General features: G+C 38.1%; 1 protein-coding gene across 3 annotated transcripts in view; it reads left to right on the top strand.

Moving 5' to 3' along the window:
- Positions 1–18,009, top strand: part of Atad2 (ATPase family AAA domain containing 2) — a 42,501-nt gene extending 24,492 nt beyond the window's left edge. The window contains exons 14-28 of one of the 3 annotated variants that reach the window (XM_028753884.1): positions 969–1,128; positions 2,188–2,278; positions 3,598–3,912; positions 4,068–4,200; positions 5,408–5,594; positions 6,984–7,169; positions 8,027–8,162; positions 9,206–9,402; positions 10,095–10,254; positions 12,394–12,516; positions 12,626–12,766; positions 13,588–13,977; positions 14,999–15,132; positions 15,627–15,755; positions 16,733–18,009. In XM_028753884.1, the coding sequence (XP_028609717.1) occupies positions 969–1,128; positions 2,188–2,278; positions 3,598–3,912; positions 4,068–4,200; positions 5,408–5,594; positions 6,984–7,169; positions 8,027–8,162; positions 9,206–9,402; positions 10,095–10,254; positions 12,394–12,516; positions 12,626–12,766; positions 13,588–13,977; positions 14,999–15,132; positions 15,627–15,755; positions 16,733–16,777 (2,527 nt within the window). In that variant the 3' untranslated portion in view covers positions 16,778–18,009. Of the gene's footprint in view, positions 1–968; positions 1,129–2,187; positions 2,279–3,597; positions 3,913–4,067; positions 4,201–5,407; positions 5,595–6,983; positions 7,170–8,026; positions 8,163–9,205; positions 9,403–10,094; positions 10,255–12,393; positions 12,517–12,625; positions 12,767–13,572; positions 13,978–14,998; positions 15,133–15,626; positions 15,756–16,732 lie in introns of those variants that run through there. The other 2 variants (XM_028753883.1, XM_028753885.1) reach the window with 2 other exon arrangements.
- Positions 18,010–20,821: the final 2,812 nt, after the last annotated feature.

Genomic DNA, 20,821 nt, shown 5'->3' with positions numbered 1-20,821 from the left:
CTGTGAAATATACTTTATAAAAATTACGTCCAGGATCCATTGGTGGCTCTAAAGATTATTTACTTGTTTGTCTTTTTTTTTTTTCCTGGTCCTGGGGATTGAGCACACAGCCTTTATTAGGTAAACACTCTACCCCTGAACTATGTACATCCCAGCCCTTGATTTCAGTGTATTTGTCTTTATTTTTTAAATCTGTGCATATGTGCTCACATGCATTCATGTGGAAGCCAGAGGATGTCGAATGTCTTTCACTTTCCACTTTACATTTTTTGTGTGTATGTGCACGTGTGCATGTATGTAGACAAGCTGTTTGGGGATGCATGTGGAAGTTTCTGTTTGATGTGCAAATCATCTTGAAAGCTCTTCTTCTCACTTTATTGAGACAGGGTCTCATTTTATCCTGGAGCTCATCAATCTGGTTAATTACTTGTCAACCAACTTGTGGGGGGTCCCATGTCTTAACCTTATGAGGTGGAAATTACAGGCAAGTTTGCCACACTCACCTGGAAATTAAGTGAATTCTGGGGATCTGAATGTCAATCCTTCTGCTTGCAAAGCAAGCACTTTAACTGCTGAGCCATCTCCTCATTCCCCACATTAATTTTTGAGACGTGTTTTCTCGATGAACCTGAAGCTCACTGTTTGACTAGGCTGGCTAGGACCAGTGAGCTTTGATGTTCGTGTTTCACAGTGCTTAGGTGACAAAGCATACTCAGTGATACCTGGCTTCTGTGGGGGCGCTGGGGATTTTAACTTAGGTCCTCTTTTTTCAGCATGGGTTCTTAACCCCCTGAACCATCTTTCTAGTTTCCCTGTTTTGTTTTGTATTTCAGTGAAAAATAGCTAAGTGCCATAAAAATTTCATTTGCACGTTTATACATTAAAATAAACCTTACCAAAAGGACTATTACTGAATGAATGATTCTTTGTCCATAATACTAATTTGTTTTCTTATTTTTTATGTTTAGTTCTATTGTTTCAACCCTGTTAGCTCTTATGGATGGTTTGGACAGCAGAGGAGAAATTGTGGTCATTGGAGCTACCAACAGACTAGATTCCATAGACCCTGCTTTACGAAGGCCTGGTCGATTTGACAGAGAATTCCTTTTTAGTCTACCTGATAAAGATGTAAGAAAAGTTTACATGCTTTTTATTATTAACAATTTTGTAACATTACATTTCTTTATGTGGCAGGGGTGGGGAAATAGAAAGTGTTTGTGTCACACCATGCAGGTGTGGAGGTCAGAGAACAACCTGTGGGAGAAGTTTTCCCTTTGTACTATGTGGTTCTGTGGATAGAATTCAGCTCATCAGGCTTGGTTGCAAGTACTTTACCTTCTGAGCTCTCTTCCACTCCCAGTATAACAACTTCTGATACAATAAAAAGTTGAAGACTTTGGTTTTATATCATGATCTTATGATTCTTCAAAAGAACTCAATAGAGATAATTTATTATCATAAACCATATCTCCTTCCTCAACTGCTTTTAAAATTGTTTTCAGTTAAGCATAACCTTGATGTTGTTGGTTAGTTCCATTAGCTTCATGAGTCTTTAGCCAGCTTATTAGCTTTGGCTTCTTCCAGAACACTATTGTACTCCAACAATTAGTTAGGCTAAAACCACTTAATGCTTCTGAGAAGCACGTGATACAATACGAGTAGAGCTGACTGGAATGGTGGTTCAGGGTTAAGAGTGCTTACTTACAGCTTTTCAGAGTCCCCAACACAAACATCACGTGGCTCAGGACCACCTATAACCCAAACTGGGGAATCCAGCACCCTCCTCTTAAACTCAAAAGCACCTACACTCAGGTGCATATACCCACTGAATGATACAGTTAAAACTTTAAAATATGTATTCTTAGCAAATGAGTAGAGCTGTCAGTATTCTTGTTTCTTAATGTGCTCCTGAATGAATAATGCTGTTTGATTTTTTAATTTACATAAATAATGAATATAACTTGGGCATATTAAATAGAAATTGCTTAATTTCGTTATATGCTTTCAGCTGTGGTTTTTTTTTTCCCCCTCATTTTTATGGTCCATATTTCTATTTGTATTAAGTTTTGATTACTTTAAAATTTTAGATAGTCAAAAGTAGTTTTAGATTCAAGGATTTCTAATTGGGGTAACTTAATGATTACAGATGTAAAATATTGATAAAGGGTTTTTTTTTCCTCCCCAAAGGCTCGAAAAGAGATTCTGAAGATTCACACAAGAGATTGGAATCCAAAACCAGTGGACATGTTTCTAGAAGAACTAGCAGAAAATTGTGTTGGTAAGTACTTTTTTTGAGCATATGTGAAAAATATTCTGTTCATTTCAGAGATGAAACAAGTTGAGATCTTACCTTAAAGTTAGATTTAAAAGGCTGGTGAGATGGCCTGATGGGTAAAGGTGCTTACAATTAAAGCCTGGGGACCTGAGTTCGGTTCCTGGAAGACACAAGTAAGTGGAAGGAAAGAACTTGGCTCTACAAGGTCATCCTGATCTCTGTGCACCCATACTCACACGTAACAAAGCCATAGATGTGGCTAGATGTCGTAGCACATACTTGCAGTGCTAGTAGTAGGAAACAAAGACAGACTGCAAGCTTATGGCCATCCGTGACTGCACAGGAAGAAAGAGCTGATCTGAAGAGGGAGCACACAGTTCATTTGTTTTCCATCTCTTTTGTGTGTTTACCTTTAAGATCTTAGATTAGATACAAAAATAGATACTTGTCAAAGTGTAGCCACATGATCTCTGCATCCCCATCACGTGGGAAACTGAGGCAGGATTGCCATGAGTTTAAGGTCATGTTACGAATAGTATCTGGTCAGCCATGGGTATATAATTGTACCTTGTCTCAAGAAAATTAAAATATAAAAATGAAATTGAGGACTAGAGAGTGTTCAAGTACATACTGCTCTTTGAGAGGTTCGAGTTCTGTTTCCAGAACCTATGTCAGATGGCTCACAACTACCTATAGCTCTAGCTCTGGGGAGTCTAATACCCTTTTCTGGCCTCCGTGTTCATCTGCACTATAACATATATACCTTCACATGATACATAGTTATGTCTTTTTTTAGTGGACAAATTGATCATTGAGGGAATTTGAGAACAGCATAAACATGAAGACAGTACTAGCCCGGTGAATTATGCAGTATTCATTGAGATACAGAGTCCTCTGCAGAGTGTGAGTGAGTCTTGAAAGATCACACAGTAAATGACAACTAGAACTTCAGCTTTGTCTGACTGGCTGGTGCACACCTTTAATCCTAGGACTCCGGAGGCAGAGGCAGAGGCAGGTGGATCTCTCTAAATTTGAGGCCAACCTGCTCTAACAGAGAGGGTTCCAGGCCAGCCAGAACTACACAGAGAGATCCTGTCTCAAAACAACCACACAACAGAGTTTTTGCTCTTAATCCTTCTTCTGTACTTAGGGCTCGCATATTTCATTCAAAAGTTACTGATTTGTTGATGCCATCTAAATCCACTTTATTTAGTTTTGTTATCTGTAAATAATGAGATTAATATTTGAATTTTTCATTGAATTCTGACTGTCAATAGTTTGAGGATTTTGCTTTTTCCCCCTGCCTCGGTTGGTGTTTATAGGATACTGTGGTGCAGATATTAAATCACTGTGTGCCGAAGCTGCTTTATGTGCCCTACGTCGACGCTACCCACAGATCTACACCACCAGTGAGAAGCTACAGTTGGATCTCTCTTCAATTAATATCTCAGCTAAGGATTTTGAGGCAGCTATGCAGAAGATAATACCAGCTTCCCAGAGAGCTGTGACATCACCTGGACAGGCACTGTCTGCCATTGTGAAACCCCTTCTGCAAAATACTGTTCACATGATTTTAGAAGCCCTACAGAAAGTATTTCCACATGTGGAAGTTGGAACAAACAAAGCTTTAAATTCAGGTATAAAACTTGATTGACCATTGAGAGAGAGAGAGAGAGAAGAGAGGGAGGAGAGAGAGGAAAGAGAGAGAGGAGAGAGAGGAAAGAGAGAGAGGAGAGAGAGAAAATTACTAACGGACAGTTTTTTGTTTGTTTGTTTGTTTTTAATTCTGTAGAGGTTTCTTGCCCTTTTCTAGAAAGTGATTTGGCATACAGTGATGATGATACACCATCGGTGTATGAAAATGGATTTTCTCAAAAAAATTTTAATCAAGCAAAAGAAAATTTAAATTTTCTTCAATTAAATAGGTATGTTTTCCCTGCAAATGAATGTTTTAGTGTGTAAATTCCATAAAAATGAGATTTGTTCTTTTGACAAGGTAAAATATACCAGCTAATCAGCTTTTTATTAAAGTTATTAAGTTAAAATATTAGGACTGGTAAGAGGCCTCAATTGTTTAAATGCTTGCATTACAATCATGAACGCCTAAGTTCAGCCCCTAAAGCCCATGTAAAAATTGTAGGAGTGTGTAATTCCAGTATTGGGAAGGCGGGCTCCCTGGGGCTTACTAGCCACCCAATCTAACCTAATTAGTTAAGGTCCAATAAGAGACCCCGTCTCAGTGAAGGTAACTAGTGTTTCTTAGGAAGACACATGAGATTATCCTGTAGCCTGCCCCCACACAAGCACTTGTACCCACATACAATGTATACTTTACAAAGTTTGGATATAAAGAGATTGACTAAGCAATTAAGAGCACTGGTTGCACCAGGCAGTGGTGGCACACGCCTTTAATCCCAGTACTTGGGAGGCAGAGGCAGGCGGATTTCTGAGTTCGAGGCCAGCCTGGTCTACAGAGTGAGTTCCAGGACAGCCAGGGCTACACAGAGAAACCATGTCTCGAAAAACATAAAAAAACAAAAAAACAAAAAAAAAAGAGTACTAGTTGCTCTTCGAGAGGACCTTGGGTTCAATTCCCCAAACCCACATCGCAGTGCGTAACCATCTGTAACTCTAGCTCCTGGAGACATGATATATTCTGGCCTCCACGGGCATTGAATGCTGGAGATACAAACATGCATTTAGCACTCATGCACATAAATAAATCCTTTAGAATTTATTTATTTATTTATAAAGTAATCAATAATCGAAGGGTTGTGTTTTTTTTTTTTAAATAATCAAATTTTGGTACATGCATTTAATCTCAGCACTTGGGAGTCAGAGGCATATGAGTTTGAGGCCAGCCTAATCTATTACTGAGTTCCAGGACAGTCAGAGCTACATAGTGAAATTCACCCTATCTTAAAAAAGAAAAAAAAATCAAAATTCATTGTTGCTGCTGTCATTATGTTGTAAAAGTATTCTTAAATCTGGGACAATTATTGTGAGAAGTTCTGCCATGTTATAATTGGTTAGTCAAATAGGCAAAACTTTTGAAGATTTGTAATTGGCACTTTAAAGGGAACATTCAAGTTTTCCCCAAATACAGCTTACTAATTTTTTTTTTTCTTTCAGAAATCCCTGTTACCAACCTATGTCTTTTCGACCAAGACTGTTGATAGTGGGAGAACCAGGATTTGGACAGAGTTCTCACTTGGCCCCAGCTGTCATCCATGCTTTGGAAAAATTTACTGTATATACATTAGACATTCCTGTTCTTTTTGGCATCAGTACTACATCTCCTGAAGAGGCATGTTCCCAAGTAAGTTTTCCAACCAATAAGTTATAAGGTAAAAGTCATTCAGAGACAAAGTCTAGAATTGACTGCTTTTTTTGTTTTTGTTTATAAACTTCTTGGTTTTTTTCTACACAGCTCTGGTTGTCCTGAACTTGTATGGTAGGCCAGCTAGCCTCAAACTTAAAGAGATCTGCATGCCTTTGCCACTCGAGTGCTGGGACTAACGGCATGCCCCACCATGCCCAGCGACTTGAACTTTTTTTTTTTTTTTTTTTTGGTTTTTCGAGACAGGGTTTCTCTGCATAGTCCTGGCTGTCCTGGAACTCACTCTGTAGACCAGGCTGGCCTCGAACTCAGAAATCCGCCTGTCTCTGCCTCCCAAGTGCTGGGATTAAAGGCGTGCGCCACCACCGCCCGGCTGCGACTTGAACTTTTAAAAAGAAAGTTTTATTTTTACTTAAAGCTTACAAAATAGGGTCTGGAGAGATGGCTTAAAATGGTTAAGAGCACTGACTGCTCTTCCAGAGGTCCTGAGTTCAATTCCCAGCAACCACATGATGGCTCACAACCATCTGTAATGGGATCAGATGCCTTCTTCTGGTTTGTCTGAAGACAGCAATAGTGTACTCACATATATAAAATTTAAAAATCTTTTTTAAAAAGCTTACAAAATAATAAAATAAAATTGCTTAGTTATTAAATAGTATATATTTTATCTACCACTTAACAATTGTAAGACCTTGGGTGAGTTATTAGATCTGTGTTTTCCTGTTTGCAAGGTATGAAATAATTTGGGTATTGTGGGAATTGATGTGCTTAAAAATTACTGTTTCTTAGTCAGTATACAAATACTTTGCTGTTTCTTTCTTTTTCTTTCTTTTTTTTTTTTTGTTTTGTTTGTTTGGTTTTTTTTTTTTTTTGTTTTGCTTTGTTTTCTTGAGACAGGGTTTCTCTGTGTAGCCCTGACTGTCCTGGAACTCACTCTGTAGGCCAGACTGGCCACAAACTTAGAAATCTTTCTGCTTCTGCCTCCCAAGTTCTAGAGTTAAAGGCGTGCGCCACCACTGCCTGGCTCTACTTTGCTGTTTTTATTGTTGATGTGTTTAGATTTAATTGGTTAATATAAAAGTATTTTATATTTGTACGACAGAATAGCCTTGTAGATTTCTTGGCCTGTTTTCTAGTTGTCTGAATAAGTTTATTTTCTCCCAAATAAAACATTTATTAAACACTTTTAAATGATTATAAGGGTTTTTGGACAAGCATTCAAGAAATGTGAAGGTTTTGTGTGAGAATTCTGGGACATTACAATAGTGCTAATTTTATTAACATGTAGACTTTGAAATATATAACATTTATATAATTTTTTAAAATTAAATGTAATATAATATAATTTTTAAAATTTTTTATTAGATGATTCGAGAAGCTAAGAGAACAGCACCCAGCATAGTCTATATCCCACATATCCACTTGTGGTGGGAAATAGTTGGACCAACACTCAAAGCCACATTTACAACATTATTACAGACTATACCTTCATTTGCTCCAGTTTTACTACTTGCAACTTCTGAGAAACCATACTCAGCTTTGCCTGAAGAGGTAATTGTGAGGGTGGGGTACAGAGGATTTATCTTATACTAAAACAACTTACTTGAAAGTTCAAGTGCTACTGAGGTAAATGAAACAATAAGGAATAGTTTTTTATCAGGTACACCATTGATGGCTGTTTGTGTTGTGTGCTCACTGTTTAGAATATACATGTCTAGTAAGGAGATACACAGTTTTCCTATTACAAAAATAGTGTTACATGACAGACTGTTTTTCCATGTGTCTTCTGAATTAATGAATACTTAACATTGTCTTCCTTTATGAGTTGCATGTTCTTTTTCTTATTACCTTGTAATGAATTGTAATCACTTTTCAGCACCACTTGTTTTATGCCATTTTTTCTTTTTGAGCATTGATTCCCATTTCATGTCGTGTTGTGAAAATTAATTAAATAACCTTGGTAAGCCTATTGCATACATTAATATAATAACTTACTATATTCTAGTTAGATTCTTGAATTCTAACTATGATCTGATATTTAGTTACTAATTTAACACGGCTATTCACACTTAATTCTCTGTGTAGGAGTGACCTTCCTGCTTGCATGTTTATATGCCACATGCATGCAGTGCCTGTAGAGGCAGAATAGGGCATCAGATCCCCCAGAAATAGTTACAGATAGCTATGAGCTGCCGTGTGGGTGCTGAGACCCAGACAGAGTCCTCTAGAAGAGCAGCCAGTGCTCTTAACCACTGAATCATCTCCCCAGCTCTATATACTACTTTAAAAGACATATTTAGATTTTTTATTAGAAATACGTAATATACTGTTGGATTAAGTAACATAAATGTGTGTTTGTATATATTGCATACATATATGTTCTATATACGTTATACTTTTTTTTTTAGGTACAAGAATTGTTTACCCATGATTACGGAGAAATTTTTAATGTCCAGTTACCAGATAAAGAAGAACGAACCAAATTTTTTGAAGACTTAATTTTAAAACAAGCTTCGAAGCCTCCTGTGTCACAAAAGAAAGCAGGTTAGTTATCTAATAGAGAATAGCTATAAGAAAATTACAGCTAATGTAATTGACATCTACCTGATCACACAAACTCATCCTCAGTTATGGCCGTGACATGTATACGACTTAGCTCTGCTTCCTGCTCAAATGGACTAAAGTTTTTAAGGTACATAAGGTGTTTCACATGTTTCATAGACTAGCTCCCACTTGTCTATGTTCCTCTTTTTCAAGACTTTGTTTAATTATGTAGAGACACATGAGAGCCTCTGAAGAGCCTGTGAAGGCCAGAAGAGGGTGGTTGAAGCTGTAGTTTTAGGCAGTTGTGAGCTGCCTTATGTGAGTTCTGGGAACTGAGTGTGTGTCCTCTATCAGATAAAGGTGCTCTTAGCCACTGAGCCACCGAGCCACCGCCCCAGCTCTATAGAGCTGTTTTTAGCTGGACTACCACCACCTCTTTCTGTTTACAAACAAAAACAAAACTGCACACAGCGTCGCAGGTTTGGTCCTTGTAATGCTTCTATCTTTGTCCCTCATTGCTGCTTAAACTTAATTTGGGACTGGAGTTACAGATGTCAGTGCTAGGAATCAACCCAGGTTCTTTACAGGATCAACAGGATGCTCTTAAAAAGTTGAACTCTCTCTTCTTTTTTCCTTTTTTCTTTTCTTTTTGGTTTTTTGAAACACAGTTTCTCTGTGTAACCCTCCTCCCTGGCTGGCCTGGAACTTAGGCTGCCCTTGAACTCACAGAGATCTACTTGCTTCTGCCTTCCGAGTGCTGGGATTAAAGGCATGTGCCACCACCGCCCAGTTTAAAGTACGTTTTATTTAGTGTGTGTATGCACAAGTCAGGACACAGCCTGCAAAAGTCACTTCCGGAACTCAGGTCATGGGGTTTGATGGCAGGCACTTATATCTAAGCCACCTCTAGTCTCATTTCTTCTTTTAATCCTGATTATTGGTTTCCTATTTACTGTAAAGAAAATAACCCTCAACCCCTCATTCTGTTTGCACTGAGTTGTTTGTTGTGGAGGGTGTATACTAAACCTTCCCTCCATGTGAAGTTCTGCAGGCCTTGGAGGTGCTGCCAGTAGCACCACCACCTGAACCAAGACCACTGACAGCAGAGGAAGTTAAACGACTTGAAGAGCAAGAAGAAGATACATTCAGAGAACTCAGGATTTTCTTAAGAAATGTCACACATAGGCTTGCTATTGATAAGCGGTTCCGAGTCTTTACTAAGCCTGTTGACCCTGATGAGGTATTATTAATTTCGTCTTTGGATCAAATAGGTTTAGGCCATAATGATGGAAAAATAAAATAGTTCATGCAGGTACCCTGCAGAACTCTGAACTTGTGTTGTCTCTATGGGCACATGAGCTTAGTGTCCTAAACATGCATAGACTTTAAGAGCCAGCTAATATATTTCTATTGTTTCAGAGAATAAACAGTTAACTTTTCTACACATTTAGACAGAAGGAACTTTAGAACGTCTTAATTATACATGGTATTATTATGTGTAGATTCAAAAGTTGGACTTAGAGGTGGGGTTTGTTTTTGTTTTTTGAGACAGGGACTTGCTTTGTAGTACAGGCTGGCCTGGAATTTACTGTGTAGTATAGGCTACTGTGAACTAGGTGCTGAGATTACAGGCTTGTGTCAGTATTTTGCAGAGTCCATTCTTAAACCAACATTGAAGGATGGGCAACAATTGCATAAGGAAAGAAATAAAGGATAATGCTAGAGAATATAACTGCTCAAGAATAGGAGTAAATATCAAGCAGAAATAGATTTATGATAGAGCCAAAGCATTCATATCAATATAGCATCCTTATTTATTTTACTTCCTCTGTATTGCCATTACAGAAAATCTTCTCTTTTGTTGTTTTTATTATTTTAATTTTTAATATATATAATATTTGTTAATGATTTGATCATTTGCTTGGATTTTAGGTTCCTGATTATGTCACTGTTATAAAGCAACCAATGGACCTTTCATCTGTAATCAGTAAAATTGATTTACATAAATATCTCACTGTGAAAGACTATTTGAAGGATATTGATCTAATCTGTAGTAATGCTTTAGAATACAATCCAGATAGAGATCCTGGAGGTGAGCATTAGTGAATTCCTTTTCAAAGTCTGGTTTAGGGGGATACTCACAATTAATGAGGGTTGTTGATGGTGTTTATTTGTTTGGTTGGTTATAAATATTTTACATTGAAAATACCATGTAATTCTCATAATACCTGATCTTATTCTACAGCTGAGAAAGTTATAGTTTTGGAAAATTAAAACTTTGTTCAGAGTCATGGTGCCAGGAAAGGACAATGGCAGAATTTGAATGCACAGTTCTTGGTCCTGTTTGTTTGCTTGTTTGTTTTTGTCACTCAGGTCTCCAAATATGGACCACATGATGGATCCTCTAATGCAGAGGTTGTCAGCCTTCCTACTGCTGCTATCCTCTAGTACAGTTCTTTATGTTGTGGCCCTCCTAGCCCCCAAGTACAACATTATTTCACTGATATTTCAAACCTGTAATGCTGCTACTGTTATGAATCGTAGTATAAATATTTGATATGCAGGATATCTGATATGCAACTTCTGTGGGGTCATGACTCACAAGTTGAAAACCATTACTCTAATGAAACACAAAGTAGCTTGTTTTGCTCTTTCTGAAAGTGGAAAGAAAGATACAGCACTAATAAAATAGGTTTCAAAGTATTCTTTTTTTTTTTAAAGATTTATTTACTGTATGTGAGTACACTGTAGCTCTCTTCAGACACTCCAGAAGAGGGCATTGGATCCCATTACAGGTGGTTGTGAGTCACCATGTGGTTGCCTGGAATTGAACTCAGGACCTCTGGAAGAGCAATGTTCTTAACCACTGAGCCATCTCTCCAGCCCCTTTTTAAGTTTTTTTTTAATGATGTATTTATTCTTATTTTATGTGCATTGGTGTTTTGCCTCATGTCTGTCTGAGGGTATTAGATCCTTTGAAACTGAAATTGCAGTTATGAGTTGCCATGTGGGTGCTGGGATTTAAACCCAGGCTTTTCTTTTTCTTTTCTTTTTTTTTAATTTCCTTGATTAAATTTTTTTTTAACTTGTTCACTTTACATCCTGCTCACTGTCCTCCTTCCAGTCACCACCCCACCACAATCCTCCCCCCACCACCTCCCTTTTCCTCTGAGTGGGTGGGAGACCCCTGGTATCCCCCTACTCTGGGTCTTCAAGTCTCTGCAAGGTTAGGTGCTTCCCAGTAAGACTAGACAAAGCAACTCAGGTAGAAGAGCACACCCCATGTACAAGCTTTTGGGATAGCCCCTGTTCTAGATGTTTAGAACCCACATGAAGACCAAGCTGCACATCTGTTACATATGAGGGGGGAGGCCTAGGTCAAGCCCATGTATGTTCTTTGGTTGGTGGTTCAGACTCTGAGAGCCTCAAGGGTCTAGGTTAGTTGACTCTATTGGTCCTTTTATGGAGTTCCTATCCCCTTCAGGGCTGCGATCCTTCCTCATATTCTTCCCTAAGAGTCTCCAAGCTGCATCCACTGTTTGGCTGTGTGAACCCAGGCTTTTAATAGCTGAGCTGTTGCAGGATATTTGATCACACTGTGAACGCCAAAATTGTGTATTGTGAAAAAAGCTGTTTCTAGTTGTAGTGTCTCTCCCTTAGCACACATCTTTAATCCCAAATAATGAAGTTTACATAAAGTTAGTTTGCAGAAGGAAGCCTTCATATTTGAAAGTGATGTCTAATTGCCAAGGAGAGAAGCAGATTGAGTCAGTCAGCTTGAAGAGTTTGAGCCAGAATAGTTCAGTTAGTTGAACCAGCCACAAAAGAAAGGCTAAGTTTAGTCAGTAATACGTCTCAGGCTGAAAACATTCAAGGCCAATGAAAGGGATTATTGAAGTTCCTTTTGTTGTTCTTTTTTGGGATGGGTTGGTTGGTTGATTTGAGTCAGAGTCTCACAGCGTAGCCCTGGCTGACCTAAAACTCACAGAGATCTTCCTGCCTCTGCTTCCCCAGTATAGGGATTAAAGAATGCCAGCCCCCTGTTAAGGTTAAGATGATGTAACTCAGGTTGGCCTTGACATGTATCCAAATCATTAGCTTATCACTCAAACCAGAATATAACTTTTGCTCTTTGTATGAAGTTAAGGAATTGTAATAGCTACTATTTTTACCCAAAATATTAAGCTTATGTTTGGAAAAGTATTAAGAATTCTATTTCCTTATTTCTCAGATCGTCTTATTAGGCATAGAGCATGTACTTTAAGAGACACTGCCTATGCGATAATTAAAGAAGAGCTTGATGAAGACTTTGAGCAGCTTTGTGAAGAAATTCAGGAATCTAGGAAGAAAAGAGGTAGGAAAGTGCTTGGGCATCTGAAGATGTTTTAGATGAATTCTTTCATTCTTTGTATGACTTTGAGTTCTGGAAACAGTCTTTAAAATCCTGTCTATCTGTTTATAAGGTTGTAGCTCCTCCAAATACGCACCATTTTACTACCATGTCATGCCAAAGCAAAATTCTACTGTTGGTGATAAAAAGTCAGATCAAGAGCAGACTGAGAAGCTAAAGGCACCTTGTACTCCTGTGGCGTGCAGCACACCTGGTAAGTACTCTGGAGTAATACTCATTTATGGTGTTCCTTTATTCTCTTCTTACACCCTTTACTTTGTCTTGTACTTTGCTTTGCTAGCACAGTAAATTGCACCTATTTTGCTGATATTCAAACAACGACACTGTAAAATACCCAGAGCCGCCTTTTTCTATATACATTTTTGCAAATACAGTGAATTGTTCAGTGACAAAGTTGTTGTGCTGAAGTTCTGCCTTCTGTTACCACCCAAACACTCAGCTATCTTCCGAGTTTTATCAAGTTTACTTTTGTAGTGGTTTTTCAAATTCACCTTGTATTCTCCAGTTGTAGTGTCTAAGTTTCACCTCTTCCCAAGACAAATGAAGCGTAGTTTGACTGTCTACCCTAGACAGAAATTTAAACTCTTTTGTATTTTAGTTTCTTCCACTGTAAACTGATGATACTAACGGTAACAGAGCTCATCAGGTAAAAAGGGAGAGTCCAGTGAATCAGTATGTATGACATGCTTACGAGAAGGCTCAGTCTGCCTTACCTGTGTATGTGTAAGGCTGTGTATTGTAAGGCTTCACGTTCAATTATTCAGTTTATATCCCATGCAGTAACTCATAATGCATCACATAAATCATGTCATTGCCTTCCTTAAAGTTATTTAAGATTTTTTGATAATTTAAAAATCTCAACTTGAACCAGGTCATTTTGTGGCCAGGCCATCATTCACTTCTCCATCTTGGCACAGTAATTTACTGTTTCTGAATTACAGCCATGAGAAAGTACTGTGATTTCTTGACTTCTTTACTTGTTCATCTTGTTTTCTTTTGTTAAATTCCTTGAAGCTCAGTTGAAGAGAAAATTCCGTAAAAAGTCAAAGTGGCATGTAGGCTCCAAAATAAAGCGAAGGAAAATTTCACAAGCTGAAGACAACAGCCAGACTGCTGTGAGCAGTCCAAGCAGGAGTGACACAGAAGACAGTCAGCATCCACATGCAGAGCACACGGAGCCTGGAAACACAGGGGAGTCCTCACTAGAAGAGAGTGACAAGCAAAATACCTCTGAAAGTAACATAGACTTGAAAAATAACTCAAGTTCCTCTAATATTGAGAATGAACTTGAAGAGCCTAAGCAAACAACAGAGGGCACAGAACTGAGAAAAGACAGGGTTGTTTGCAATGGCGATGCCTCTAGCTCCCCGGTCATAGACATTCCCGAAGAAAATGAATCAAAAGGTGAGTCTCGGGGAAACAGAAAACACCTCAGCACTCAGGAGGCAGAGGCAGGTGGATCTGAGTTTGAGGCCAACCTGGTCTACAGAGCTAGCTCTAACCTATTAAAGAGAAACCCTGTTTCAAGAAACAGAAAAAAAAATAATAAATACCTCTTAAAACTTAAGGTAATTCCTAAACAAAGTTATTACATACCAATTTATTGGCTTTTGCTGTTTTTCAGAGCACAGGTGTTAACTAAGTAGAAAAATGGTATTATCTCTACTTAACCTTTCAGCTAATAGACCAAAATATCCATGTATACATATATAATAAACTAAGCTTCTGTGCTGATGGGCTATCCTGGGGGATTGATCCCTGTGGTTACTATAAGGTCATGGCAGGGTCCCATGTTTCTCAGCTGTACTCTAATGAGCTGGAGATACTACAGAAAATCTCTTGAGTGCAATCGCATTATTAAAGTAAACTATTGCACAAACGAAAATGGAAACCAGCCTCTAACCCATGTCCAAGGAGGGGGGCTGAGAAAAGAGGGACGCAGAGATGCATACACTTCTTCCCAGCATGCTAGAGAAGGAGTGCTAAATGAGCAAGGAAATACTCGCGTCCTGAAAAGACATTGTTCAAATGAGAGATTACGCAACAGCATCCAGCAAAATACCAACTTCTTTACTGATTATTATCCCATTAATTGCTAAGAGAAAGTGATACCTGACTTGTATGCCCCTTTCTGCCAGTTTCAAGGTAACTGTTGAAGAATCCCCTAAATAATCAATTTGAGAAGTACTTCTTACTGTTTTTGTTTTGTATTTTGTTTGTTTGCTTGCTTTAAGACAAATTTTACTAAGTAGCCTCAACTGTCCTGGAACTTATTACATAGACCAACCTGGTTTCTAACTCATAAAGATCTATCTTCTTCTGGCCCCTGAGTCCTGGGATTAAAGTCAGGCATTAATCTAGTTATTTGTCTTAGGCATTATGTTTGTGAACCAAATAATAATACTTGTTTAATTTTTCTCTTTAGAGACAGGTTTTCTGCGAATGACTCGAGCTAGACGTTCCCAGGTAGAACAGCAGCAGCTCATCAGTATGGAGAAGGCTCTGGCAATTCTCTCTCAGCCTACACCCTCACTTGTTGTGGACCATAAGCAGTTAAAAGTATGTTAAACTGAAATCATAATGCTTTCACTAGACATTTTAGTCTTTCTTGCAGGCTAGTGGTAAATTAACTACATATGGATTCCTCTTAAATTCCTTCTCCTTAAGGAAAAGCTCTTCTGGGCTGGAACGCTGGCTCAGAGGTTAAGAGCTCTGGCTGCTCTTGAGGACTTAGGTTTAATATCCTGTACCCTCATCTGGCCTCTGGGCATCAGGTATGCCCATAGTATACATTAGGTAAATATTTAAGTAATTTTTTTTTAAAAGAAATTTGGAGAAGTTTGTGGATATAATTGAAATTAGCAATTTATGCTGTAGTTTTCAGGATACTGAAAGTTAACCCAGGGCCAAAGTTGGTGTCACAGAATGAAGCATATCTGCAGCAGCTTACTCTGCCAGCATCTTACCTTTATAGCAGTTCCCTGAGCAGTCAGAATTAAAAATCTTGTTGCAAGGAATTAATCTGGCACATATAAACACTTGTTTTCTTTTAGAATCTTTTGAAGACTGTTGTTAGAAAAAGTCAGGAATGTAATATATTCCAACTGGAAAATTTGTATGCAGTAATCAGCCAGTGTATTTATGAGCACCGCAGGGACTATGACAAAACAGCACTTGTTCAGGTAAAGTTTGGACTTAAAACTGGTTTCATTGCTTATTTTGAGACAATGTCTTTCTACATAGCCCTGATTATCGAGAACATATGTAGACCAGGCTGGCCTCAAATTTACAGAGATCTACCTACCTACCCCTGCCTCTGCCTCCAGAGTGCTGAGATTAAAGGTGTCCACCATCATGCCTAGCTAACTTGAAACACTTTATACTCCTTTTGCCAGGTAATATTTCCATTAAAGGTAAACTGAAGTCTTAAAGACCAGCCAAAGTGTGGTGACCCACTTATAAATTCCATTATCTGGGTATAGGCAGAATGATCCAAGATCATCTGCTGTGTAGCATGTTCAAGGCCAGCTTGAGCTACATGAAACTCAAAACCAAAAAATAATTTAGAGGCTATTTTTATATGATGACTATGGATTGTGTATCATAAATCTAAGAAATTGACTAGATTGTATTTATGATAAACAGTGGCTCCATAGTATCACTAAAACTAGGAATGTCTTATATTAAATATGGAAATGTAACTTTTTAAAATAGCCTTTTTCCGTAAGATAGGTGTTTAAGGTGGGTATGTTTGTATACATCTATAATCTCAGATTGGGGCAGCTGAAGCACAGGAATCGAAAATTTAATCTAATATGGTGACACGGTTAAGATCCTCTCTCAAAAATGAAAATAACCTATATTATAGAAGGTATTGGAATATTAATTTTTTTTTTAAATGTGTGTTATATGCTACTTATTACCAGTCACCTATAAAATCTGCCATATAACCACCCAGTAAGTGTATGGCGTGCTGGTGTGGGTGTACATGCTATCTGTAGAATACTACTGCTCACATTGTATATAAGTGTACCAAACTGACCTGATATTTACATGGGATAGTTAATATTCTTATCACTATCTGTTGGAGAAAAGCAAAGAAAATTTTTTTTTAGCTTTTTTTCAATATTGAAATTTTTTTCCTCCGTCTTTTACACAGAAAATGGAGCAAGCGGTAGAAAACTTCAGTTGTTCCAGATCGTGATGTCATTACATTCAAGTATTTTATATTCAGTTTCTATTTATCTTCGGATATATCTTCATAACTGATGCAAGATAAGATGAAATCTTGCATCTTCAAGAAAAGATTAAAATAGTAAAAGTATTTTAAATTTCCTGATATTTCTGTACATGTAGTAAGATAACTGATAAGTCTTAGGTGTTTGAGGGAAGCACTGTAACAATAGTAACAGTTTGGCAAGATCTTAAAACTATTTTGATAATTAATGTTTTGTAACACTTAATAATAACTTAGCAGCATTGGAATTTTTTTGTTGTTAGCTGAAGCACTTTTAGTTTTATCCTTCCCTAGTAGGTTATTGTATCAGACTAGAATTCTATCTGTTGTATTTTGCTGTCTTTGTTTTCCTCTAATGCCTTTCTCCCATTTGCCAAAATTCAAGTTGTGATTTCTAAGAGGGCCTCAATACAATTCTGTACTTAATATAAAAGTTAGTGTCTTTGGATAAACATTTTTGTAATTCTAATTTGGGTTAATAAAGATTTTTAAATGTATTGTTTACTTTTGTAATTATATACCAAACAAATATTAGTGACCAGTTTTTGTATTTGACAACTGTTTGTTTATCTTTCTACCATTGTGTTTAGGTTATATTCTATAAATACTCTTTATATGCGTATATATGACTATAAATATAGATTTTGTATTATTGATACCAAAAATACATTTCTTAAAGTTGAAACTGTTTGCTTCTTCCATACACTATTCAGCGGGACATTCAAACCTCTGCCTGCAGAACAGCATGTGTTGGAAAGCTTGTTTGAGAAGGATCACTAAAGTGTGAGAGGCTGTGGGGTTTGTTGGTTATGTAATGGTGGTGGTAAGGATCAGGCCTGGAGCTGAATGTACACTAAGCACATGTCTAGCTCGAGAGTTTAATTTTAGTATAAAGTTGAGCTGCCTTTTTTTATGTAGATTTAAGATATTTCTAAAATTCAGTAATTTGGATACCATAATTAGTAGATGCTGTCCTATATGCCTATTTAAATATGCCAAATACTGATAACATTTGAACATGTTCATATTGATAGAGATAATATTGTATATGTTGAGTGTATATGTATCTGGGCTCTCAGCCCTTGAGGCAGACAGGAAGATCAAGAGTTCAAGGTTAGCCTACACAGTAAGATTGAAGTTTATTATAACTTATTTTATTGTACATTTTGTATAATAAATTTTTAAGTTGAAAACTGTTATTTGTTTCTAGTTCTTGTGTGAATGTATATGTACCATAATGTGTGTGTAGGATCAGAGAACAGTTCTGTGAAGTCTTTCTTTGCTTCCACTTTTACCTAATGTGAATTCTAGGGATCACACTAGGTAATTAGGCTTGTATGGTAATTAGCCTACTGGCTCATCTTACTGCCCCCTCTTCAGTTTTTAAAAACTGTTTAAAGATAGGACTGAGTGCCAAACATCATGGTGCTTACTTGACTAATCCCAGCCTTTGGGAGGTAAAGGCAGGAGGATTGCCTCAAAGTCAAGACCAGGCTGCTCTTCATTATTTTGGGATACCAAAGGCTACATAGGCATCAGACAAACAAAAAATATGTCAATGTAAAATAATTATGAATATTCTTTCATATACAAGAGCATACACTAAAATGCTGCTGGCCAGCCAGATATGGTGGCAAGAACTCAGGAGGTTAAGGTAGAAGGATAACTTAAACTGGTGTTTAAGACCAGCCTAGATAACAGTAAAACGTGTGTGTGTGTGTGTGTGTGTGTGTGTGTGTGTAAGTAACCGTTGACACTGGAATGTTTACATGGTTACATTCATTGTTTAGATACTAGAGTGCCCTTTCTGAGACAGTAGATTTTGAAATGATGTATATTTCTAAATAGTAAATATCTAAAACCCTGCAAAAACTCCTAAGTTGTCTTAGGGCTTGTTTTCCTTCACAAAAAGCATGACCAAGAAGCAAGTTGGGGAGAAAAGGGTTTATTCAGTTTACACTTCCACATTGCTGTTCATCACCAAAGGAAGTCAGGACTAGAACTCACAGGGCAAGAACTTGGAGGCAGATGCTGATGCAGAGGGCATGGAGGGATGGATGCTGCTTACTGGCTTGCTTCCCCTGGCTTGCTCAGCTTGCTTTCTTATAGAACCCAGGACTGCTAGCTCAGGGATGGCCCCACGCACAATGGGCCCTCCTACCTTGATCACTAATTGAGAAAATGCCTTACAGCTGGATCTCATGGAGGCATTTCCTCAAGGAAGACTCTTCTCTGTTGACACAAAACCAGCTAGTACATAAGTAGAATGTTAAAATTTTCTTGTTAAAAATATTTAAGCAGTTAAGAGAGATTCATTTAAATCTGAAAGGAAAAAAGTATAGTCACAACTTACATTTTCTCATTTAGGAAATCCTTAGAAAATCAGAAGAAACTGAATTAATTGCTATAAGAAAGAAGGTAAAAAACCATCAGTTTCTATACATTGCTAGTACATAATCCAAAAAGTCAGGAAGCAATTCAGTTTGATCATTTTCTATGAAAAATTTTAAAAATTATTTGGCTCATCATTTTGAAGGTGATAAGTGATGCTTAGTTGGCTTCATGGCTTTAAGGCCTAGAGGAAAGCTGTTCACCCTTGTAGCCACAAAGTAAAGCAGAACCTTGGTGATTTCATGGTTTTGAAACCAACCATAAAGCTACACACTTGAAAGCATTGTACACATGCCTGAGGAAGGGCAAATTCATGGGATTGAAAGTCTGGATGTCAAAATGGCTGATAAAATGATCTTAACAAAGAATGGCATAGTTTATGAGCTAGGAAAGGGACAGTCTTCAAATAGTGTTGACATTACCGGAAGTCTAAATGCTAAAGAATGAAATTGAGTCCTTGCCACCTGCCGTATAGAAGCCAGCAGAGGCCTCACACATGCTAAGCAAGCAGTCTACCACAGAGCTGGGTGCACGCCCTGGAGACCATGATTTGGATGCTCAGTCTCTGAAAGCATTACTCATCATCTGCTGCTTTGGGGAAGTAAAAGTTGGAAAGGTTCAGAGTCCCTGAACACATTGGACAAAGTGTGATCCAATGGACTAGACAAAAGTCCCTGCTGAGGAACAGGAGTCTCCACAAGAGCCACATGGAATGGAAGCAATCAGAAACGTTTTTCATCTTTTTTAAAATTTCTGTTTTTATGAATTTATTCTCTCATATATCACAACTGCAGTTCCCTTCCTCCTTCCTCCCCCACATCTCCTACATCTACCCTCATCTCCCTCCTTCCCTTTCACTCCTCTGTTGCCCTTCAGAAAAGGGTAGGCCTGCCAAGGATATTAACCAAACATGGCATATCAAGTGGCAGTAAGGTTAGGCACCTCCCCTCACATTAAGGCCGGATGACAACAATGTAATCCAGTTGGAGGACAGGGATCTCCAAGACAGGCAAAAACATCAGACACTTTCCTTTGTTAAGATCTCACAAAAATACCAAGCTACACAATTACATGTGCAGAAGGCCTAGGTTAGACCCATGCAAGCTCCCTGGTTGTCGCTTCAGTGTCAGTGAGCCCCTATGAGTCCAGATTTGTTGATTCTGTGAGTTTTCTTGTATCCTTGATAAAAACCAGATAGAGGCTTTTCTTCCTAAGGGAAAGCACTAAGGAAATTCACTAAGGGAATTCCTAAGGGAATGCACTGTAGGATTGTTCCAGAGTTGTAACAATAGATGCTTAAGGATCAACAGGGATGTTGACATGACTAAAGAGCTGCCGGTTTCAGGTCTGACTTGAATATGGGGAATATCTGGACTTTGCAGTAATACAGGCAAGGTAGTGGGGAGCAGTCTCATGGTTCCCAGTTTACACTCAAATGCCCCTTCCCTCACCACCAAGGTGTCTGGAACTTGAATACTGAATTCTTTGTCCAGGTGAAAACTCTTATGACAGAACACCACGAGAAGTCCAGCAAACACTGGACCACTGGGAAGTGTGTTTTGAGGAATACACATGTGCTGAGAACAGCTCTTTCCTCTGCTGAGCTGCCATCTGACCTTG

The sequence above is a fragment of the Grammomys surdaster genome, unplaced genomic scaffold (assembly GCF_004785775.1).
Source record: "Grammomys surdaster isolate TR1022 unplaced genomic scaffold, NIH_TR_1.0 125974, whole genome shotgun sequence".
In the NCBI taxonomy this organism is placed as follows: domain Eukaryota; kingdom Metazoa; phylum Chordata; class Mammalia; order Rodentia; family Muridae; genus Grammomys; species Grammomys surdaster.
This window is presented reverse-complemented; position numbering and strand designations above follow the sequence as displayed.